Below are 25,631 nucleotides of genomic sequence, written 5' to 3' on the forward strand. Positions count from 1 at the left end.
ATTGCCATGAAAATAGTAACACTCAAATAAGATTTTCTGAATTCTGGAGGGATCAGGCAGGGAGAAAAGACAAATGTTTCACTTCTGTTTACAAAAGTACAGTCTACAAAATTGTTGTAAGTTAAAGATAGCTTAAGAAAAAAGGGAAAAGGGTTTCTTATATCTGGAAAATGGAACGTTAACGAACGAGCAATGTTCCAAACAAAAACCATAATCATTCTTTATCAGTTCATTCAGTCCCATGTAATGAATTCTTGTTTTGCTTGAACTTGGGTTAGCAGTTTTATGAACCCGTCAGCTTCTCCCGGAAATCCTTACTCAGTCCAGTGGTGCGGTCTCAAAATTATTCAAGCAATGCTATCTTGAAACATTCTGACCTGTAGCTGGTTGCAAACACTTTCAGAGATGAATCAGAGTAAAACAAGACTATCTGTGAATGACAGGAGTTAAAATGGCCATGGTTAAGGATCTGATGCATTCATTTGACAAGAAAATTTGGTTATTTCTGTGGCACACAACATTTTAAAATGATAACCAGAATTATGACTAATCATATTATACCAGGATGTATTATGGACAGTGAGGGTATTGACAAATTTCTGTGAAATTTGTACATAATTTCTGAAATACTTATATTAATCACATTTACCCATACAAATATAACCTGGTTAAGGTTAAGCATCCCTTCTGATTTGACAATGTCTTTTCATTCAATTCAACATATCAAATAAACTGAAATATTTTTAGCATCTCTTTTTATACATGGTGAAAGAACAACTCCTTTGAGATGTTTCAGGGGCTCTCTGGGAAATCTCAAGGTCAGTTTGAGATCAAGAGATCAAGATTTCATGTAGGGTTTGATTTAGGGAAGGCAAAGATGTCAAAAATGTTTTTAAAAACCTTAGTTGCTTTAAAAGTGAGAAGTCTCAGATCTCTTTAATAATAAAGGACATGATCAAGATTAGCACAGGAAATTATTTTGATAAGACACAAAATCTTATTTCCTAGGCAGATTACTTAAAAGGTAGAGAAAAGCCTTTACAATCTCTTATTAAGAACAGACCAATAATCCAAGAAAACTTTGTCATTTTAACAAAGAGAAAATCAAATTCTAGCTTTGACACCACTGTACTTTTGATATGAAAGTTCATTTTTTAAAAACTTATAAATAAATCCATTCGAATATTAGCCAGTTTGACCACACATAAAATTCCTTTTCTGCAAACTTACAATTTTCTATATTGATTCAGTTTTTGTCCTATATTTTTTCTTTTTTATTCTGGAACAACCAGTCATCTTACTTTAGGATAAAATTATTCTTTTTCTTTTAACAGAAGTGCATTCTTTATACCTTATATACTTTTCCTTATAAAAAAACACATCCTAATCTTGATAAGTGTTTAGGTGATAGATATGCTAAGTATTCTGATTGGATCATTATACAATATATGCATGTATTGAAACAATCAACTATACTCCATAAACATGCACAATGAAAAAAATAAAAATCAGGACATTTTGCAATAATAAAAAAAAAAATCCTACTTTCCTTGCATACTTTTCATGCAATGTTATTTCCCTTTGCCCTTATTATTTCTGTTAGTCTTAATAACATATATTATCATTTTTAACTATTAGTAACCTCTCTTTTATAGAGAAAACTAGGAAATAGACAGTTGTGAACTATTTCTCACATACCAGTATTCTGTAGCAGACTAGCAAATTGTATAAATATATCATTTCATGATTTTTGAGACTTTTTTTTAATGTGGAAGAAAGAATATGTATATGAACAGACTCAAATATCTTTACCCTCTCTATACTGTATAAAAATAGTAAGCCAAAAGCTATAAACTTAAGCTTGTACTTAATAATTAGTTTCAGTAGTTTATCTTACTTAGAAATGATTTATTTAATGAATATGTATTACCTAATTTAACATAATTCTAAGGTTACAAGTTACCAAAAAGATTTTGGAACTATTTTTAGGCATACATAATACCAAACAAGGCTAGCCATTATCTTAAATTATTTTCCTGTTAACTATTTTTCCAGCACATGCTGTAAAGTTATGGTTCCTGTTTGTCAGTATATGTGGAGGAGACATTTAAGATTTGTTTTTGTCCTGATATATAATTTTATGTAGGCTGTGGACTAAATTTTAGGAGAGGGTGTGGGGACATCAAGCAACTGTCTCCATGTCTCCAAAGCCTGTCTGAGTGGATAAAATATCCATTCTGTTTTTTCTCTTTCAGTGTCAGGTGGTTGCTTTTAAGGGTCCCTCGGTCTCTCTAGAGTCCCTGATGGGGGCAGGGGCCCAGAGTTCAAGTGACGTAGGGAGTTAGGGGGCTGAAATAGAAAAGGAAAGTTTTGGCAGGTGTGGACAGAGGGATGGAGGAGGTAGAGGTTTGAAGGGGGACATATCAAAGGATTCAAGGAGCTCGAAGGGAAGATTGAAGGCCCCAAGAGGAGAACGGAGGAGGGGAAGCAATGGGAAGGGAGAGGTCTTAGAGGAGCCAGTTTGGGGAGATCTAAACTTTCCCAAGAAGCCATTGAAGTTTCAAATTATCCTTACTAAAATCACTGCAACAAGAAAGGAAGCAGGTTGAGTTGGCGGAGCATATAGTCAGCAGGGGTTTAAGAAGGGGTGTTTCAGTAGACAGAAGTTCCTGTGTTCTTAACTAATGGTACTTTTATGCTTATAAATAGACAACTTAGGATTCTAACCCAGCTTCTCTTCCTTACAGAGGCCAGCCTCTTTAAACAAAGCCTAGAGCTCTAACCCGGCTTCTTACTAACAGCTGCTTACCTGGGACTCTAACCTAGCTTCTAGAGAATACTCAGAATCTTAAGAATCAAAATTTGTCCTTACTGTGCTTCAATAGACTGTCATCCAGAGCACTGGCTCAGGAGTTGGACTCATCAGTAGATCACCAATCAGTCAGTCAGGAGTGAAGACAGAGGCTTCAAAGGTGCACACTTCGGGTCCCAGGTGAGATGTTCAGGGTCCAATGATGAATCTGATCTTATCCAAGTCGCAGCAACATAACTGTCAAAACCAGAGTTGGACAGTAGTTAAGCAGTAAAAAGGAGATTTTATTCAGGACTATTACAATAGAGGGAAAGAGACCTCAGTATAGAAGTGGGCTCAATTCTGAATACAACATGGACAAGTGGGGATTTATAGCCAAGGAGCAGGGTGGGGGTCAGTAGATGAAAAATTACTAAGAGGAAACATCAGGGGTAGAGGGGGATTCTTACTAAATTGACCTAACAGTGTTCTTGCTGAAAGAAGGCCCACGTGATCAAATATCACCTGGGAGATAGTAGAAGATGAGGAATTTGATCAGATATTGTGGTTGGGGGAGTCTGGCTAAACTGACAACAGGATTCTTGATAAAACTGGGTGATACAGAGAAGTCTAAAAGTTGAGGCCTAGTTGGGAAAAGGATTCAGAGGAGCCTGACTAAAGTTTGTTCTAAGAGAGACTCTGTCACCTGAAGGGTCTGGGCCATTCATAGTCCTGCCTGCATTGGGTTGTTGTAGTTTTCCATTCACCTTAATCGCAGGGCATGGTAATACTAGGAGATGCCCCAAGGGATCTCCTGTATTTCAAAATGCTGTTCCTTACTTCTATTGTGGAGTAGCTGTCCAATTTCCCCTCAGTAATCAGGATCAATCACCACAACCAACACTGTAACTCCCTTCTTTGCCTGTTTACTCAGGGGCATGAGGAGCCCAAAGTAGCCGGGTGGCAGTATTAACTTCTAGTCCAGTGGGACAATTGTTATGTCTCCTGGTAGAATCATTCCTGCCTCTGGAACTAAGACCACTAGAGCACTGGAACGTAGGGTCACAGGGACAGAAAGCAAAACTTTTGTTAGTGGGTTACTAGGGGTAATAGTGAGGGGTGTCATTCCTGTCCCCAGGGCTGAGGGGGCAGGGCCATCACCCCTGTGGGCTCAAAGGAAAGATCATGGAGCCAATGAGGATTATTCTCAAGCCTTAAAATCTAATGGAATTTGCCTTCCTTGGTTTCAGACTTACTTGGGACCCACGATCCCTTTTTCCATTCTGATTCTCCCTTCTGGAATGTGAATATCTATCCTATGCCTGTCCCACCATTGTATTTTGGAAGAAGATAACTTGTTGTCTGGTTTTCCAGGTTCACAGATGGAGAGGATCTTTGCTTCAGGATGAATCATATCCCAAATCTCACTCATAACTAATTTGGACAATTTAGATGATGAGATTTGGGACTTTGGGTTGATGATGTTTAGATGAGATTTTTGACTTAAGAGTTGATGCTTGAATGATTAAGACTTTTGAGGATGTTGGAATTAGGTGAATGTATTTTGCATGTGAGAAGGACATGAATTTTGGGGGGTTAGAGGGCCAATTCGTATGGGTTGAATTGTGTATCCCCCAAAAGCTATGTGGAAATCCAGTACTTCAGAATGTGACTTTATTTGGAAATAGAGTATTTACAGAGGTAATCAAGATAAAATGAAGTTATTAGGGTGGGTCCTAATCTAATATGACTGGCATCCTTATAAAAAGGGGAAATTTGGACACAGAGACATGCACACAGGGAGAATGCCATATGAAAATGAAGACAGAGATATGGGTGATGCTAGAAGCATGTATAGAGGGAAGACATGAGAAGACACACAGGGAGAATACAGCTATGTCACTGGAGTCCTAGATCTATCAAAGAGAGCGTGACCCTGCCAACACCTTGATTTCAGACTTCTAGCCTCTAGAAATGTGAGAAAATAAATTTTTGTTGTTTTAGCCACATAGTTCTTGGTACTTTGTTATGGCAGACCTAGGAAACTAATACAGAGTCTCAGTGAGGGTATTTCCATTCTCAGCTGCTGGGACGTCTGGGACATCTGAAGTGTGTGATGGTGTCATCCTTGATTTGTCTGGGATTCTTCAGTCCCTTTTCACCTCTGTAATTATTACCCTGTTCCCAATGAAATGTGATTACTTTTCTGGAGAACAAATGGAAAGCAATTAGCTGGACCCAATTCTCTATAATGTCCTGTTAACAGGATTTGAAGTTCCCAAGCCAGAGGCCATCTTCAAGTTGGAGCAAGGAGAGGGGTCATGGATGTTGGAGGATGAGGCCCCACATCAGAGCTGTTCAGGTGAGTGATTGTGCCCCAGGCAGGTGGGGGACAAGGAAGTAATTTTTTCCCTAAGAGAGGCTGATGTCTCTAAAATGCTTTTATTGCTACCCTTTTTAAAGGTTCTAAACTTGAGAATAGATAACATTGGCCTCTCAGGTATCAAATTGTTCTCTCCCTTTTTTCCCTTACTGTCTTCTTTGTTTGGCTTTCCTTCAGGAGATTTGCCTCAATTCCTATACCATATGCCAGGTATCATATGCCAGGCTTCCTCACTGTGGATCTTGCTTTCTTGAATGTTCGCTCCTTCCATCACATTTTTATGCTTCATTACTTAAAGTACACCCCCGAGTCTTAGATTCTTGTCATAATTTAGGTTTTAATGAATTTGCCTTTGAAAATCAGTTGGTTGCCTCACTCCTGTTTTTCCTAGTGCTCTTCAATTTCTTCTTCCTTTCATTTTCGTCTCCTCACTCTAAGATACCAATAAACTAACATCTACAGCCAGCCTCACCTCCTGTTCTCTTTGTAGGTATCACCTTCAGATTTCTCATTCCTCTCCACCTTCCCATAGCTCCATGACTCTCTCCCATTTTCTGACTTTATGGTCACTATCACTTAGCATTTCTTTTAAAATCAGTTTTATTAAGTAATTTACAGAGAATAAGATGTATCCATTTAAAGTGTACAGTTTGGTGGGTTTTGATAAAGGTGTACACTGGTATAACCACACCCCAATCATGATATATAATACTCCATCACACAGAATGCTCCCTTGTGCCCCTTGTAGTCAATACTCACCACTGCTTCAGCCCCAGGCAACCATTGGCATTGCTTTTTGTCACTAAAGATTAGATTTGTCTTTATTAGAGTTTCATATAAATGAAATCATACCATACATACTCTTTTGGGTCTGGCTTCATTGGCTCAGCATAATGATTTTGCAATTTATTCATATTATTGAGCATATCACTAGTTTGTTCCTTTTAAAAGCTGAATACTATTCTATGGTGTGAATTTATTGCAGTTTGTTAATCTGTAAACCTGTTGATGGATAGGTGGTTAACATTTGGTTATTATGAATGAAGCTGCAATGAGCATTCTGGTATGTCTTTCTGTGAACATATGTTTATATTTCTCTTAGGTAAATAGATAGGATTGGGATTGCTGGGTCATATAATAAGTGTATGCTTACCTTTAGAAGAAATTGCCAAACTGTCTTCCAAATTGGTTATGCCATTTTACACCCCCAATGGCAATACGTAAGAATTCTGTTGCTCCACATCCTCGGCAACACTTGCTATCATCAATCTCTTTAATTTTTGGTATTATGGTGGATGTGTAATGGTATCTCATTATGATTTTATGTTGCATTCCTCTGATGAGAGTACTGATGTTAAGCATCTTTTCTTGTGCTTATTGACAATTTGTAACTTTTTGTGAAATGTCTATTCATATATCAATTTCCATTTTTATTGGGTTGTTTGTCTTATTATTGAGTTTTAATATATTTTCTGGATACAACTCCTATGCCAGACATATGTATTGCTAATATTTTGTTCCAATCTGTGGCTTGCAATTTCATTTTCTTATTGGTACCTGTCAAAGAGCAAACATTTAAATTTTGATGAAGTCTAATTTATCACCTTTTTTCTATTGTTAGCACTTTTTTGTGATCTGTTTAAGAAATCTTTGTCTACCACAAGATCAAAGATTTTCTCACTTTTTTTTTTTTCTATGAATTCTTATCATTTCAGCTTTTTCAGTTTAGGTGTATGATCCATTTTTTGTGTGATATAAGGATTGATGTTCATTTTTTCAAGACTGATATGTACTTGTTCCAGAACCATTTGTTGAAGAGACTTTTTACCATTGAATTTCCTAGGATAATTATCAAAATTAATTGACTTTATATATGTGAGCCTATTCCTGGGCTCTCTTTTCTGTTCAATTAGTCTATTTGTTGGTTTTAAAAGGTAAGTTTTATTATTTTTCAGGTATGGTGAAGCCAACAGATAAGGAAACAACCGTCATTGAAAAGATAGTTTCTTGGGGCCGGCCCGGTGGCGCACTGGATAGTGCGCCGCTTGGGAAGTGCGGCAGCGCTCCCGCCCGAGGGTTCGGATCCCACATACAGACTGGTTCCCGCTCACTGGCTGAGCGAGGCATGGGAGCAACACCGAGGGTTGTGATCCCATTGCCGGTCCCGGTCCGGTACGGGGGCGACACTGAGGGTTGCGATCCATTGCCAGACACGGAAAAAGACAAAAAAAAAAAAAAGAAAAGATAGTTTCTTACTCATAGTTCCCAAGAGGAGGGGCTGTACCACACCATTCATGGCCACATGGGAAGCACCAGGGTCTGTCAGGAGTGAGAAGGAGTGAGGGGAAAGCACAGGCCAGTCTTTATTGTGGTTTTTGTGAAAAGGAAGGGATGAGGCAGGGTAGCAGGCTAGGCAGGATTAAGATTGACTAGTTCGAATAATTTCAGTGGGCTCCAGGGTAAAGGGACTATCCCTAGTTGTCTAGTACCTGGCCCTGGGGTCATTAGGGCAGGGGGATAATGGCTCAGCCTGTGAGAGCTCAATAAATGAGGTAGATGTGAGTATGGGCTATGGATTGGTTGGTTTGCATATGAAAGGCTTGCTCACAGCTGAGTATTTTGCTATCTCTAGGAATTAGCTAGTCCTGGGAGGGGCAGTCTCTCCAGCATCACCTAAGCCCCTGATGTCAGAGCATTAAGAATGTAGAAAATCACAAAATATAGTCAATACATTATTCTTTTGGCAAACCCACACTATCTTTATTACTGTAGCTTTTATTGTAAGTCTTAAAATCAGGTAATATAAGTCCTCCAGCTTTGCTTTTCTTTATTACTTTCTCTTCTAGGTCATTTGTGTTTCTTTTTAAATTTTATAATCAGTTTGTAATTTTTACCAAAAAAAAAAAAAAAAAAGCCTACTGGGATTTTGTTTGGAGTTGAGTTGACTCTGTGGATCAATTTTAGGAGAATTAACGTCTTAACAATATTGAGCCTTCTAACCCAGGAACATGGCATATTTCTGTGATTATTTAGATCTTTAATTTCTTTCAGCGGTGTTTTATAGTTTTCAGTATAGAGGTCTTATGCATCCTTCATTAAATTGATCCCTAAATATTTGATACTATTGTAAATGGCATTGTTTTAATTTTATTTTTAGATTGTTCATTGCTAACATAAAGTTTTTTAATCTTTATTTTGATTGTTTATTGCTAGTATAAATTGCTAGTGGTTGATTTTGTACATCATCTTTGTGTGCTGAGGCATTGCTAAATCCACCTATTAGTTTTTTTTGTAGGTTCCCCAGCGTTTTTCATGTAAGTAATCATTATCACCTAAAAATAGTGACATTTTTACTTCTTCCTTTCTAATATCATGCTTTTAATTTCTTTTCCTTTCCTTACATTGCTTTCTAAAATAAGGAAAGGAAAAGTTCAATGCTGCATAGAAGTGGTGAGCATGGGCATGCTTGCCTTGTTCCTGATATTAGGGGTAAAATATTCAGTCTTTCACCATTATGTATGAAGTTAGCTGTAGGTTTTTTGTAGCTGCCCTTTATCAGGTTATGTGATTTTCTTTCTAATCCTTGCTTGTTCAAGATTTTTTTTAATCATAATTGAGTGTTGAATTTTGTCAGATACTTTTTCTGCATCTATTAGAGTGATTATATGAGTTTTTTTGTTGTTGTTCTATTAATACGGTGGATTTATTTATTGGTTTTAAATATTAAATTAACCTTGCATTTCTGAGGTAAATACTAGTTGATTATGATTTATTATCCTCATTATATTTTGTTGGATTCTATTTACTGATGCTTTGTTTTAAAAATTTGCATTTTTCATGAGTGATGATGGTTTGTAGTTTTCTTTTTTTGCAGTGTCTTTGTCATGTTTTTATATTAGAGTTATGCTGGCCACATAAAACGAATTATGAAGTGTTCTCTATTTCCTGAAATAGCGTGTGTAAGATTGTTATTTATTCTTTTAATGTTTTATGGAATTCACCAGGAAAACCATCTGGGCCTGGAGTTTTCTTGATGGGAAAGTTTTAATAACAAATTCAATTTCTTTTGTAGACATAGGGCTATTCAGATTTTTGATTTCATCTTTTGCAGACATAGTAAGTTGTATTTTTCAAGGAATTTGTCTAGACCTCCCTGTTGGCTAATTTAATCCCATTGCAGTTTGTCCATTGTGGTCTGAGGACATACTCTGTATAATTTCAGCATATAGTTTATTAAGGAGAATGTACTGTATATCCTTGAAAAGAATGTATATTTGGCTGTTGACAGATGTAATGTTCTGTAATCTGTATCTCAAGTTGGTTGTATTTTATTGAAATCTCCTACTGCCTTACTGATTTGTCTTCTCCTTGTTCAATTAATTATTTGTAAATTTGGGGGTAAAAACTGACAAGGAGTTTTTAAAATTTATAATGGATATGCAAAAGACCTAGAATAGCCAGCACAGTCTTGAGAAAGAAGAAAACATGGAGGATTGACACTGCCTAATGTTAAGATTTACTGTAAAGCTATAGTAATTCTTACATATGGTATTGATGTAAGGACAGACAGATATATAACTGGAACAGAAGAGAGATTCTAAAAATAGACCCACACATATATAGACAACTGATATTTGAAAAGGTGTGAATGCAATTCAAAGGGAGAAACTAAAGTCTTTTCAACAAATTGTGGTAGAACGAATGGATGTCAGTTGGTGGGGGCGGAATTCATACCTTGACCCATACCTCACACTGTGTACAAAAATTAGCTCAACTTCTAGTATTACTGAATTGTTTCTGTTGGACCAACCCTCTAAGAGATAAAAATGGTAAACTTTGGAAGACGTATTTTAAAAACTAACTACAGTCGTGCATTGCTTAACAATGGGATACATTCTGAGAAATGCCTCAGCGGGTGATTTTGTTGTCATGCAAACATCATAAAGTATACTTACACAAACCTAGATGGTATAGCCTACTACACACCTAGGCTTTATTGTATAACCTATGGCTCCTAGGCTACAAACCTGTACACATGTTACTGTACTGAATACCATAGGCAATTGTAACACAATGGTAAGTATTTGTATATCTAAACATAGAAAACGAACAGTAAAAATATGTTATAAAAGGTAAAAAATGATTCACCTGTATAGGACACTTACTGTGAATGGAACTCACAGGACTGGAAGTTGTACTGGGTGAGTCAGTGAGCAAGTGGTGAGTGAATGTAAAGGCCAAGGACATTACCATGAACGACTGTAGACTGTATACACAATGAACACTAAGGCTACACTAAATTTATATAAAAAAAATTTTTCTTCAATGATGAATTAACCTTAGCTTACTGTAACTTTTTTACTTCCTGAACTTTTTATTGTTTTTAACTTTTTGACTCTTTTGTAATGACACTTAGCTTAAAACACAAACACATTGTACAGCTGTACAAAAATGTTTTCTTTATATCCTTATTCTATAAGCTTTTTTCTATTTTTTAAATTTTTTATTTTTATTTTTTACTTTTTAAATGTTTTTGTTAAAAACTAAGAAACACACACACTAGCCTAGGTCAGGATCATCAATATCACTGTCTTCTCACCTTCATGACTTGTCCCAGTGGGAGGTCTTTGGGGGCAGTGACATGCATGGAGCTGTCATCTGTTATGATAACAATGTCTTCTGGAATACCTCCTGAAGGACCTGCCTGAGGCTGTTTTACAGTTAACTTTTTTTTTGTAAGTTGAAGTTGTACACTCTAAATTAACAATAAAAAGTATAGTATAGTAAATACATAAACCAGCAACATAGTTTATTATCATTATCAAGTATTACGTACTGTACATGTTTTATGTGCTTTTATATGACTGGTAGCGGAGTAGGTTTGTTTACACCAGCATCACCACAAACACATGAGTAATGTGTTGCGCTAAGATTACAAAAGCTATGAAGTCACCACACTGTAATATGTGCAGCTTGATGTTAACTGAAACGTCATTATGCAGTACATAACTAACTATATTGAAGACACCGAAGCGTGATCAAAAGATTCTTTTTCTGGTTCATCACAGATTGAGTAATTTTGGATTATGTCCTGAACATTATCACTGTTATGTGATAGTAACACTGTAGTCTGTTATAGTGTTTTGAAGAGTGTCAGTGTTCTTGTCATAGCAGGCAATTCACTAGGTTAGGTGGGTGGCAACTCAAATCTCCGACTGCTTTCAGTTTGCCCCACCCATACAGGGTTAAGGGGTCAGCCAGAGACCTAGGCAGAGTTTATACACACGATTTGGAGTTTGCTTTCTTTGCTCCTTTCTTTTGGGGTTACCTCCTCTATTTCTAGTGTCCCTGGGCACCCCAGCCTTCCTCCCCTGAATTCTCTGGCAAAGGATGACAAGCATTTATGGGAATTCCAGCTGCTCCAAACTGCTACTCTCAACAGAAACCTGAGGAAAGGGAGAGCTTACTACATGCTGGTCATGTTCTCTAACTTTTGACTCCCCTCCAAAATCTGCCTGTTTTTTGTTTTTTTGTTTGTTTGTTTTGTTTTGTTTGTTTTTCTAGAGATTATATTTACTGACTGTAGAGGGTCTTTTTTAGGACCTTAATTCTCTATACTAGAAGTAGAACTCTTACAATTGATTGTTGTACATTGACCTTGTAGTCTGACTTTGCTTAATTTGATTATTCTAGTGAGTCTTTTTGTAAATATCTTAAAATTTTCTTCATACCTTATCATGTCTTTCTATCATTTCCTTTTCACTCTTTGTTTTTATTTTATCATGTTCCCAATCTGAAGGCAAAAGCTTTCAGTCTTTCCTCATTAAGTGTATTAGCTGTGTTTTTTCTTAGACGCCCTTTATTAATCTGTGGCAATTTCTTTCTATTACTAATTTGATGAGAATCTTTAACATGAATGGATGTTGAATTTTCTAAATACTTTTTCTGTATTTACTGATATGTGCATTTTATTCTACTAAAGTAGAGAATTTCATTAATTCTCAGACATTAAATTGACCTTGCATTCCTGGGATAAACCTTACTTGATCATGATGTATTATCATTTTTATGTATTTCTTGATTTAATTTGCTAATATTGAGTAAGGATATTAATCTCCATGTTTATGAGAGATGTTGGTCTTTAGTTTTTTGGGGTCTTTTCCCTTATAATGTCTTTTGGTATCATCTTAATGCTAGCTTCATAAAATGAGTTGGGAAATTTCATGCCTGCTCTGTTTACTGAAAGAGTTTGCAAAATTGCTATACTTGATAGGATTTTTCGATGTTCACTCCTTTGTTTTGTGATTTTGTATAAGATTACCTTAAATTTTATAATTATTTCCCTTAAATATGGGATAAAATTCACTGGTGAACTCATCCAGGTCATTTGAAATTTTCTTTGTGGGATTGTCTTTAATTTCATGTTTGGTTTCTTTAATACAGGAATATTCAGATTTTCTAATTCTTCTTGCTTTAGTAATTTGTTCTTTCAAGGAGTTTGTATATTTCGTCTAAGTCGTCAGTTTTTTGGCATATAGTTGTTTTATAATCTTGTATTATCATTTTAATGTTTGTTTTATCTTCAGTGATTTGCCCTCTTTCTCTGAAGTTGATAAAATTTCAATTCAACAGGAATATATTTTAAAAAACTGAAATTGGAAAAAAATAAATAAATAAAAATAAAAAACTGAAATTGTATGCATTTAATAAAATAGCCTCAAATATATATAAATTAAACATTGACAATACCAAAAAGAAAAATATACAAAATGCACAATCATAGTCGGAGTTTTAACATACCTTGCTTTGTACTGATAGAACAAGCAGACAAAAGAATCTGTAAAGAGGTAGAAGATTTGAATATGATAAACTAATATGGCCTAATTGACATACATAGGTTACTATATCCAACAACTGTAGGATACACATTCTTTTCAATAGCATTTGGCACACTCACCAGAATAGACTATTTGGGGATATAAACTTAATTGCAGCAAATTTCAAAAGATTGAAATCATACACCGTATGTTCTCTAACCACTGTTAAATTAAATTAAAACTTTGAACAGAAAGACGACTAGAAAATATTTAAATTTTTGGAAAGTAAGTAACATACAACCAAATAGATCATAAATCAAAGAAGAAATCACAATGAAATTAGAAAATATTAGAAATTTTGAGCAAAATGATAGTGAAAAGGTGACACATCAGAACTTGTGGGATGAAGCTGAAGCACTAATCTCTCAGCATTTGGAAAATGCAAATCAAAACCACACTGAGATACCATCTCACCCCAGTTAGGATTGCTAATATCCAAAAGACTGAGAATGATAATTGCTGGTGAGGTTGCAGAGAAAAAGGAACCCTCATACACTGTTGGTGGGACTGCAAAATGGTGCAGCCTCTATGGGAAATGGTATGGAGGTTCCTCAAACAATTGCAGATAGATCTACCATATGACCCAGCTATCCCACTGCTGGGAATATACCCAGAGGAATGGAAATCATCAAGTCGAACGTATACCACTTCTCCAATGTTCACTGCAGCACTATTTACAATAGCTAAGAGTTGGAACCAGCCCAAATGTCCATCATCAGATGAGTGGGTACAGAAAATGTGGTATATCTACACAATGGAATACTACTCTGCTATAAAAAAAGAATGAAATACTACCATTTGCAGCAACATGGATGGACTTAGAAAAAATTATATTAAGTGAAATAAGTCAGGCACAGAAAGAGAAATATGGCATGTTCTCACTTATTTGTAGGAGCTAAAAATAAATAAATAAATACACGAACAATCTGTGGGGGATGGGGAAGAAGACACAACAATCACAGTTCCTTGAACTTGTTAAGACAAGTGAACAGATATGATGTGGATGGGTGGGAGGGGGGAGGGGGGATGGAGGAATTGGTAAAGGGACACAAAAATCAACTACATTGTATATTGATAAAATAAAATTTAAAAACCTATACCAGGGGTCGGCCCGGTGGCGTACTGGATAGTGCGCTGCTTGGGAAGCGCGGCGGCGCTCCTGCCCGAGGGTTCGGATCCCACATACGGACCGGTTCCCGCTCACTGGCTGAGTGAGGCACGGGAAGCAACACCGAGGGTTGCGATCCTGTTGCCGGTCCCGGTCCGGTACGGGGGCAACACTGAGAGTTGCGATCCGTTGCCGGACACGGAAAAAGACAAAAGACAAAAAAAAAAAAAAAAAACCTATACCAGATAAAATGAAAAAAAAAAAAAAAAACCTTGAAGATTTCAGCCCAGCAACTGTCTCTCAGACCCCAAACTGGCTTTATCCTTGATATTAATTCTTGTGCCAAGGGTAATAAAAATTATTCTCCCCCCTCAAAAAGAGAAAATTTCTTGCATCATGTATATCTACCAAATAATTAGAAATATTAAAAATTGACCATCTAAGTTTGCAATTTACAATTATAATAGTGAAAACTAACAAAAGCCAAAAGTTAGTTATTTGAAAGATTATCTAGCAAGACTAACCAAGAAAAAGCAAGAGAAAACACAGATTATCAATACCATGAATGAAAAAAAGAAACATCATTACAAATCTTACAAGCATAAAAAGAATATAAAGTAGATATTATGACCAACTTTATGCCAAAAAATTTGATAACTGAGGTGAAAGGGACAGTCCTAGAAAAACAGAACATCTGCAACCAGCCCAGCAATGACAACCAAGCCGCCACTGGAAACACCTTGGGCTCTCGAGCCAGGGTGGCGGGGGGCCGAAGGCTTCAGCCACACCCCTCTGACATCTGCATCCAGCCCAGCAATGACCAAGACACCCCTGGAAGCCCCCTGGTCTCCCCTTCAGGAACGAGGGGGGTGCCACAGGCCTTAACTACGTACCCCCTCCTCCCTCTTCCTCCCACCCTATTTCACTCCCCCTTCTCCTCTCCCCCTCCCCCACCAGCTGTACTGCAACAACATCTTAGAAGGTAAAAAAATAGTAAAGAAAGAAAAACAGAAATTACAAGAAATTTCACAAGAAAAAAGAGAAAAATCTTTGTAGTCTTTTGATCTATTAAAGAAATTTAATCTATAATTTAAAACCTTCCCACAAAGATCCCAGCATACCTGGCTTTATTGGTGAATTCATCCAGTCATTTAGAGAAGAAATAATATTATTCAAGTTCTTTTGAAGAAAAATAAAATGAACACTTCACATCTCATGTGATAGTAAATTGAACTATGTTAGAATGAAGAATTATTCTTCTTCAAAAGATATCATTAAGAAAGTGAATAGGCAAGCCACAAACTGGGAGAAGACATTTGAAATACATAGATTTGACAAATGTCTTTATATTCAGAATATATAAAGAACTCTTAAAAATCAAAAAGGAAGGGGCCGGCCCGGTGGCGCACTGCTACAGTGCGCCACTTGGGAAGCGCGGTGGCGCTCCCGCCGAGGGTTCGGATCCCACATACAGACTGGTTCCCGCTCACTGGCTGAGCGAGGTGCGGGAGCAACACCGAGGGTTGTGATCCCGTAGCCGGTCCCGATCCGGTACGGGCGCAACACTGAGGGTTGCGATCCGTTGCTGGTCACAAAAAAAGGCAAAAAGGAAAAAAAAAATCAAAAAGGAAAAAAGCGGACATCCCAACAGGGAAAAAAATGGGTAAAAGGCATAACAGGCGTTTCAAAAAGAGGTACCCAAATTGGCATTATGTATATGAAAAGGTGCTGAACGTCATTATTCATCAGGGAAATGTAAATTAAAACCACAATGGGACAACACTGCACCCATACATACACACAAATGACTGACAATTATCAAGTGTTGATGAGTATTTGGAACAACTGGAGTTCACATTTATTGATGGTAGGAGTGTGAATTCTTTCAACCACTTTGGAAAACAGACAGTACCTACTAATGCTAAATGTACTTCTATCCTGTGACCCAGTAATGCCATTCCTAGGCATATATTTAAAAGAAATGAGAGCATATGTCCACTAAAAGAAATGTACAAGAATGTTCATACCAGCTTTAGTATAATTGCCAAAAATTAAAACCCAAATATCCATCAACAGAAGAATGGATGAGTGTTGTGCTATATTGCAACGTGATACTACACAGCCATAAAAAGAATGAACTACTGATACATACAAGAACTTGGACAAACCTCAAAAATTTTGTTGGGCAGGGCCGGCCTGGTGGCGCACTGGAGAGTGCGCCGCTTGGGAGCGCAGAGGCGCTCCCGCCGAGGGTTCGGATCCCATGTGGAGACTGGTTCCCGCTCACTGGCTGAGCGCAGTGCGGGCGCAACACCGAGGGTTGCGATCCCGTTGCCGTCCCCAGTATGGGTGCGACACTGAGGGTCGCGATCCCATTACCGATCAGTAAAAAAAGACAAAAAGGAAAAAAAAAATTTGTTGGGCAAAAGAAGTCAGACATGCAAGTGGGTATATGCTATATGGTTCAATTTATATGAAGTTCAGAAACTAGCAAAACTAATCTATGGTGATAAATGATTGGTGATCTATTGTCAGAATGTTGGTTACCTGTGGGAAGGAAGGGCCACAAAGGAACTTTCTGGAATAATTAAAATATTTTATATTTTCATCAGAGTTGTGGTACATGGATGTATACAGTTGAGAAAACTCATTGAGCTTTACAATTTGTTACATATAGCATACATATATGAGATATAACACACACACACACACACACACCTTATGAGATATATATAATATCTTATGAGCCTGTGAGGTCATATATATAATACACCTTCTGAGCCTGTGAGATTATTCCTCAGGAATGTTTATAAAGGAATGGTATTGTTTGGTCTTTGGGGTATATGTGCATTCCACAAGTGTGCCCATTTCACCACATCTATGCCAACACTCAGCATCATCCAAATTTCTCATTTTGTGGCCAGTCTAATGGATATGAAGTAGTATTGTGTTGTTTTTTCCATTTGGGTTTCCCCTCCTGTGAATTTCTTTTTCCTATTGTTGTACCTTTTCTAATTATAGGGTTTTTTTCCTCTTTCTTCTTGATTTACGCCTAATTTGCTCTTTTTCTTTTCCATAGAGGCTTCTCCCCCACTGAGATGCCCTAGCTAGGGATGCTATTCACTGTCTTCTAGATATTCATTCCTATCGTAATTAACTCAAAGTAGTCTTCCATTTGGAATATTTGAGCTTATTATTTGTATCTTGATGGCTTCCATATTGACGCCGCTAGTTGCTGTATTATAATTGTGCTCTAGTACCACATATACCTGCATACTAGACAATTCTCATGGAATATTCTACTTTATTCATCCTCAGTATGTGAGGAATTGGCATCATGATTGCTCAAGTCAGGAATCTTCATGTTCCAAATTTTGTGAGATTCTGCTGTTTGTTTTTTCCCTCTTAGTTATCTTCTCTTACTAATTACTCTGCAATTCTTATTTTTTTTTCTTTTAAAAATATTACTACTGTATTTAAATAGCTTCTCATCTTAATTCTTAGTAGCATCACCCCAAAACAGGTCTATATTTTCTTATGCTTGGATTATTCTGTTCCTAATGGGAACTTCAGATTCCATTCTTGTTTCTAGTTCATCTTAAATGCTACTACGCTGGATTTCATTACATAAAACACTGCATTTATCTTTGCTGTTAGCTTTATGAAGTAAACTTATAGTAACTCCGTATTATATAACACATGACCAGTAACTCTTCTCTCAGTGCCGTCTACAAGATGGCCATTATTTCTAGTTTAAAATTGTATCTGTATGGTTTCCTTATACTTTCCTCAAAATTGTCAGCTTGTCTTTAATGCCTACCATATGTGAAGTTTTTTTTTTCTCTTTTTCCCATTTTTGTATTGTGGTAAAACATACATAAGGATGGCCATTTTAAGCATTTTTAAACATACAATTGCATGGAAATAATTACATTCACAATGCTATGTAACCACTACCTCTATGTATTTCCAAAACTTTTTTGTTATCCTGAACATAAACTCTGTACCCATTAAGCAATAACTTCTCATTATTCCTTCCTCCCTAGTTTCTAGTAACCTCTAATCTACTTCTGACTCATATTTTTTCTTTTTAATCGTGTTTTCTTAAATGACCCATGATAATTGTATATATTTATGGAGTACAGTGTGATATTTAGGTGCATTTATAAAGTGTGCAATGATCATGTTAGGGTATTAGCATATCCATCACCTCAAACATTTGTTGCCTCTTTGTGTTGGGAACATTTAACACCTTCTCAGCTAACTAGTTGAACTTATACAGTAATCTGTTGTTGACTATAGTCTCCCTATATTGCTATAGAACACTAGATCTTTTTCTTCCAATCTCTCTACAGTTTTGTATCCATTGACCACCTTCTCCCCATCATATATGGAGTTTTGTCTATGCATCTATGCTTTTTATTATTTTGTCTCTGCCTATCCAGGTAATATGTTTCCTTTTTTCTTTTAATTGGTTATGAATATTCATGAGATACAAAGCTGATTGTCACCCCTCGTACCCAAGATGTGAAGGTCAGATTCAAACTGGCAGCATACCCATTACCACAAATTGCGTTTGTACCCCATGTCCCCCACCCAATTATCCCCAACCTCCCTCCCCTCTCCCCTTTCCCCCCAACTCCACTTTGTGGCCCAAGGTATGTTCTTTCCCTCTGCAAGTCCAACATACTATTGTGGTCTTTCTTTCCTTCCTTCTTTCTCTCTTAGCTCCCACATATGAGTGAGCACATGCGGTATTTATCCCTCTGTGCTTTGCTTATTTCACTCAACATAAGTTTCTCCAGGTTCATTCATGCTGTTGCAAATGGGGGAATTTCATTCTTTTTTATGAAAGAGTAGTATTCAATGGTGTATATATTCCACAGTTTCCTTATCCAGTCATCCATCAGAGGACATTTAGGTTGGTTCCATGTCTTGGCTATTGTGAACAGGGCTGCAATGAACATGGGAGTGCAGGTATCCCTTCAATATGATGATTTCCATTCCTATGGGTATATACCCAGAAGTGGGATTGCTGGGTCGTATGGAAGATCTATCTGTAGTTGTTTGAGAAACCTCCATACTGTTTTCCATAGTGGTTGTACTAATTTACAGTCCCACCAACAGTGTAGGAGCATTTCCTTCTCCCCACACCCTCACCGGCATTTGTTATTCACCATCTTTTTGATTACAGTCAGTCTAACTTGGGTAAGATAATATCTCAGTGTGGTTTTGATTTGCATTTCTCTGATGACTAGTGATGTTGAGTACTTTTTCATGTACCTGTTGGCCATTTGTATGTCTTCCTTTGAAAAATGTCTATTCAGGGCCGGCCCGGTGGCGCACTGCCATAGTGCGCCGCTTGGGAAGCGCGGTGGCGCTGCAATGTTACTGAAGTTATTAACCAGCTCTAGGAGGTTTTTGATAGAGTCTTTAGGTTTTTCTATCTATAATATCATGTCATCTGCAAATAGAGAAAGTTTGACTTCGTCTTTTCCAATCTGGATGCCCTTTATTTCTTTCTCTTGCCTGATTGCTCTGGCTAGTTCCTCCAGTACTGTGTTAAATAGAAGTAGTGAGAGTGGGCATCCTTGTCTTGTTCCTTTTCTTAAGGGAAAGGCCCCCAGTTTTTCCCTATTCAGAATGATACTGGTGGTGGGTTTGTCATAAATGGCTTTTATTGTGTTGAGATACTTTTCTTCTACACCTAATTTGATGAGAGTCTTTATCATGAAGGGATTTTGAATTTTGTCAAATGCTTTTTCAGCATCTATTGAGATAATCATATGGTCTTTGTCCTTGAGTTTGTTGATGTGGTATATCACATCTTTTGATTTTTGTATGTTGAACCATCCTTGTGTCCCTGGGATGAATACCACTTGATCATAGTGTATAATTTTTTTAATGTGTTGCTGTATTCTGATTGCTAATATTTTATTGAGGATTTTTGCAGCTATTTTCATCAAGGATATTGACCTGTAATTTTCTTTTTATGTTGTGTCTTTATCTGGTTTTAGTATCAGAGTTACGTTGGCCTCAGAATGAGTTTGGGAGAGTAGTGTCTGTTTCAGTAGACATTTTCATTTTGCATTCAGGCTGTCATCTATTCCATGTCATGAGCCTTACCTACTCCCAATTTAGTGATCTTCCCCATTTCTGTTCCCTCATCCCCTAGATGTTTCTGCCTGTAGTAATTTTTAATGTCTCTTAAGATAAGAGCTTGCATCTTATTTTTATTACTCAAATACTAAGCATGAAGAAAATACTTAACCATATTAACTAATTGAGTGGGGGGGAGGAGAAGTATAGAAGAGTATTTTGCTTTGTTTCAGAAAGATTTTTTAAAATTCTACTGAGAGGAATTCAACAGATCATAGATTGTTATTGGAAAGTAAAGACACTGGCATCAGATATTAAAAGCTTTACCCTCTGTGCATTGTGTTTCTATTATAATAGAAGTGTATTAAAATGATTAGTAAAATGAATAGCATAGAGAATGTCTGTTTTTGAAGTTCAGGAAAAAAAGTCTTACTAGCAATATGACCAGATTAATTTTCAAAGAAAATACTCTTAAACTGCTTAATGAAGTACACACACGAAGAGGGCATGAACATGTCCTTTGATTTGAGAATGAACTGGACTTTTTTGGAGGCATTTTTGTGAGTGACAAGTAGAATGTAAGCTTACATGAGCAATTTTTCTAGATTGATGTTTTTGATTTAGGTACTGTTCATAGAATCTGTAGGCTCAGGAGAGGTATAGAGAAGGTTTTTATTGTGGGACCAAATTTTTTACAATGAATATTGATACTAGCGATCTAAATATCTGGTACAGCAAAGGGTTTATAAGTTAAATGAAGTGAAAAGCAGAACCACTTTTAAAATGATACCTGGGAATCCAGTGCTTAATATCTCCTGAATAAATTAAAGCCAAATGTGTGAGAATAAAAATGAAACTTAAAATAAGAGGGTAAGATTTGGGATGGTACATTTGTCTGGAGTACAGCATCAACTGACCATAAGGGGAAAACTGGATTTGATGACGCAGACCATTTTCAGTATCTAAAATCTCTTACCAATTTTTCATATTTCTGGCATCTTTCCTTTGGTGTTTAGTCATTGTGGCAGGGGGTATCATGGTCCACTCGTTCCACCCTGATGTCTGTCCTGGATCCTGAAGGGACTGCCAATTCTGCCCCGTGGGGCCTAGCTTGGGCTGGGGGTCCCACGGCACCTGCCTGTTCTGTTGCAGCTGACTCGGGGCATGTAGGCCTGGTGGCTCTCAGGCCTCTCTGGGAATCAGGGACTGGCCTGGGCTGGGGGTCCCATGGTGCCTGCCTGCTTCGGCATGGCTGACTCGGGGCATGTGGGCCCAGTGGCTCTCGGGCCTCTCTCGGCAGCAGGGACAGGCCTGGGCTGGAGATTCCGTGGCACCTGCCTGTTCCAGTGTGGCTGACTCAGGGCATGTGGGTCCGGCAGCTCTCAGGCCTCTCTAGGCAGTGTCACATGGCCACACCAATTTTCAAAGGAGGCTGAGAAATGTTATATGACTGGGCAGCCATATGCCTGGCTACTACTCTGTTAATGCTTAAGAATAGGGAATACTACTCTGCTATAAAAAAGAATGAAATACTACCATTCGCAACAACGTGGATGGACTTAGAGAAAATTGTATTAAGCAAAACAAGTCAGGCACAGAAAGAGAAATACCACATGTTCTCACTAATTTGTGGGAGCTAAAAATAAATAAATATACAAACAAATAAAGGGGGGGGAAGAAGACACAACAATCACAACAATTCCTTGAACTTGTTAAGACAAGTGAACAGATATGATGGGGGGGAGGGGAGAAAGGGAGGAAGGAAAGAGGAACGGGTAAAGGGACATGAAAATCAGCTACAATGTATATTGAGAAGTTAAAATAAAAAATAAAGTAAAAAAATCTCTTACCAAATAGTATGATTTTTCCAATTTAAAATTATTTATCAAGAATCTAATATGGGGCTGGCCCGGTGGCGCACTGGAGAGTGCGCCGCTTGGGAGCATGGCGGCGCTCCCGCTGAGGGTTCGGGATCCCATGTGGAGACCGGTTCCCGCTCACCGGCTGAGTGCGGTGCACTCGCAACACCGAGGGTTGCGACCCCGTTACCGGCCAGTAAAAAAGACAAAAAGGAAAAGAAAAAAGAATCTAATATGACTCATGCACTGTACTGGTAATAGAAACATCTGTGATACCCCCTCTAGGCAAGAATAGTATATGAATTATGTTAAAGTTAATTTGTAGTAATAAAGAGATTGTAAGATACAGTGACTTAAATACTAAAGAATTTTCTTTCTCTCTTATAGAAAACCTCTTTGCTCATGTTTGTTCAGGAATCCAGGTTCCTTCTGACTCATTACTCCACCACCTCTTAGGTGTGAATTTTTTTGTGGCATCTGCTTGTTTGAATGTACGTTGCTGCCAAGTCCAGGTTTTAGTAAGCAAGAAGGTAGAAGTGGATGTGGAGAAAACATGCCTCCTGTCTCAATGCTCTAATTTGAAAGTGGCACCCATCATTTTTTCACACATTTTATTGGTGAGAACATTGTCACATGGCCACACCAGTTTTCAAAGGAGGCTGAGAAATGTTATATGACTGGGCAGCCATATGCCTGGCTACTGCTCTGTTAATACATAAGAATAGGGAAATGGATTATAGTAGACAGCTTGCAGTCTCTACCACAGATGGCTTATCTTCTCTCCTATTTTATACTTCTTGCTAGATATTTATAATTTGGGTCCAAGAAAACCTGGCTGGAGAGTTAGACTATAGACCTCATTTATTGTTTGTATAGCTCAAGATGGCTATGACCACAATATTTTTCCTATAGACATGAATAAATTGGTTTTTATCATGTTAATTTGGTATTCTTGCTAATAGCAAGATGAAGCAATGAGATTAGTGAGGATTCAGAATTGAAAGCTAATGAGGACATAGACTCTGAGTTACTTCCTCCAAGCCTAGGCTCTCCACAGATATTTCCCCTGAATACCCTTTTCTCATCAATCTTCTGTCCATCCTACTTGATAGCCAAGCTTCCTACCAAAATAGAGCTAGACTGCTTCTGGTGAACTTCATCCTCTAACACTTAACCATTTTTTAGGGCAAATTATATAACCATTATGAGCTTCACTTTCCTTATCTACAAAAGGTGGATAATTATAGTAGATACCTCATAGGACTTTTGAAAGCATTAAGTGAATTCATACCTATATATTTCTTAGAACAGTGTCTGGAATATTGTGTCATATAAAAATGTTGGCACATAATAAGTGCTATATATGTATTTCCTGTCATCATCGTCATCATCATCATCAGATTTACTGATTTCCATGTGTTCAATCTTCTGCTGTCTATCCTTTGTGTCAATTTTACTTTTTCTTTCTCTTTTTAGATGGGAAGTTTGGGATTAAGAACTCACAAAAAAGAATTTCTGGAAAAGCTACATTTCATAGTGAAATGGAGGGTGAAGATACAAGAGATGATTCATTGTATTCCATTTTAAAAGAACTGTGGCAAGATGCTGAACAGATAAAGAGATGTCAGGGAAAACAAAACAAACCTCTGAGTCATGCTGCTTTCATCAATAAGAAAATATTGAATACAGAGTGGGATTATGAATATAAAGACATTGGAAAATTTGTTCAACCAAGCCCAACTCTTATTCCTTCACAGAAAAGACCCCATGAACGTGACTCATTTGGGAAGTGTTTTAAGCATAATTTAGACTTACAGATTCATAGTAAAAACAATGCAATGAAGAACTTTGATAAAATTATTGAACATGGTCAAGTTTTCACCCAGAGCTCTACTAACCATGAAAATATGCATACAGGAGTGAAATTCTGTGAAAGTAATCAGTGTGGAAAAGTCCTCAGCCTCAAACATTCACTCAGTCAAAATCTGAAATTTCCTGTTGGGGAGAAAGCAAACACATGTACTGAATTTGGGAAGATCTTCACCCCAAAGTCACACCTCTTTGCACCTCAGAGAATTCATACTATGGAAAAACCTCATGAACTTAGCAAATGTGTAAATGTTTTTACACAGAAGCCACTACTTAGTATATATCTGAGAGTTCATAAAGATGAAAAACTATATATATGTACTAAATGTGGGAAGGCCTTCATCCAGAATTCAGAATTGATTATGCATGAGAAAACTCATACCAGAGAGAAACCCTATAAATGCAGAGAATGTGGAAAATCATTTTTCCAAATGTCATCTCTGCTCAGGCATCAGACAACTCATACTGGAGAAAAACTCTATGAATGCAGCGAATGTGGGAAAGGCTTCTCCCTGAACTCAGCCCTCAATGTACATCAGAAAATTCATACTGGAGAGAAACATCACAAATGTAATGAGTGTGGAAAAGCCTTTACCCAAAAATCAACACTCAGGATGCATCAGAGGATTCACACAGGAGAGAGATCCTATATATGCACTGAATGTGGACAGGCCTTCATCCAGAAAGCACACTTGATTGCCCATCAGAGAATCCATACTGGAGAGAAGCCTTATGAATGCAGTGACTGTGGGAAATCTTTCCCTTCTAAGTCACAACTCCAGATGCATAAGCGAGTTCATACAGGAGAGAAACCCTATACATGCACTGAATGTGGGAAGGCCTTTACCAACAGGTCAAATCTCAATACTCACCAGAAGTCTCACACTGGAGAGAAGTCTTATATATGTGCTGAATGTGGAAAGGCCTTCACCGACAGGTCAAATTTCAATAAACACCAGACCATTCATACTGGAGAGAAACCCTACGTTTGTGCCAATTGTGGGAGGGCCTTCATCCAGAAGTCAGAATTAGTTACACATCAGAAAATTCATACTACAGAGAAGCCTTATAAATGTCCTGACTGTGAAAAATCCTTCTCCAAGAAACCACATCTCAAAGTACATCAGCGAATTCACACAGGAGAGAAACCATATATATGTGCCGAATGTGGGAAGGCCTTCACTGACAGGTCAAATTTCAATAAACATCAGACAATTCATACTGGAGATAAACCCTATAAGTGCGGTGACTGTGGAAAGGGCTTCACCCAGAAATCAGTTCTTAGTATGCATCGCAGTATTCATACATGAAAGTAATCATGTTTCTTGAAAATGAGAGAGCCTTATTGTAGAAGTCAGGTCTAAGTATATATTATAAAATTCATCCAAGACAGATCCTATATGAATACACTGCATAAGAAACAGCATTCATCAGGCTATCTCACCTGAGATGAGAAAAATTATTGAGAAGAGACCCTCTAAGAATGTGTTGAAGGAGGGGGAATTTCCATATTTGCATGGCCTCACAATATATGATTGAATTCATACTGGGAAAAATGCTGTCAGTTTGATGCATTAGGAATAGCCTTCCTACAGAAAATATTATAAGGCAAATTATTATCAAATTCTGTAGAAAGGAGGGTGCA

At 37.4% G+C, this 25,631-nt stretch overlaps 1 protein-coding gene across 1 annotated transcript in view; it reads left to right on the forward strand.

The window, feature by feature from the left end:
• ZNF81 (zinc finger protein 81) overlaps nt 1-25,296 on the forward strand; it is an 86,001-nt gene extending 60,705 nt beyond the window's left edge. Inside the window, exons 3-4 of the mRNA XM_008577385.1 lie at nt 5,058-5,153; nt 23,594-25,296. Coding sequence (XP_008575607.1) covers nt 5,058-5,153; nt 23,594-25,296 — 1,799 coding nt within the window. The remainder of the gene's footprint in view (nt 1-5,057; nt 5,154-23,593) is intronic.
• Nucleotides 25,297-25,631: the final 335 nt, after the last annotated feature.

The sequence above is a fragment of the Galeopterus variegatus genome, unplaced genomic scaffold (assembly GCF_000696425.1).
Source record: "Galeopterus variegatus unplaced genomic scaffold, G_variegatus-3.0.2 Scaffold1504, whole genome shotgun sequence".
In the NCBI taxonomy this organism is placed as follows: domain Eukaryota; kingdom Metazoa; phylum Chordata; class Mammalia; order Dermoptera; family Cynocephalidae; genus Galeopterus; species Galeopterus variegatus.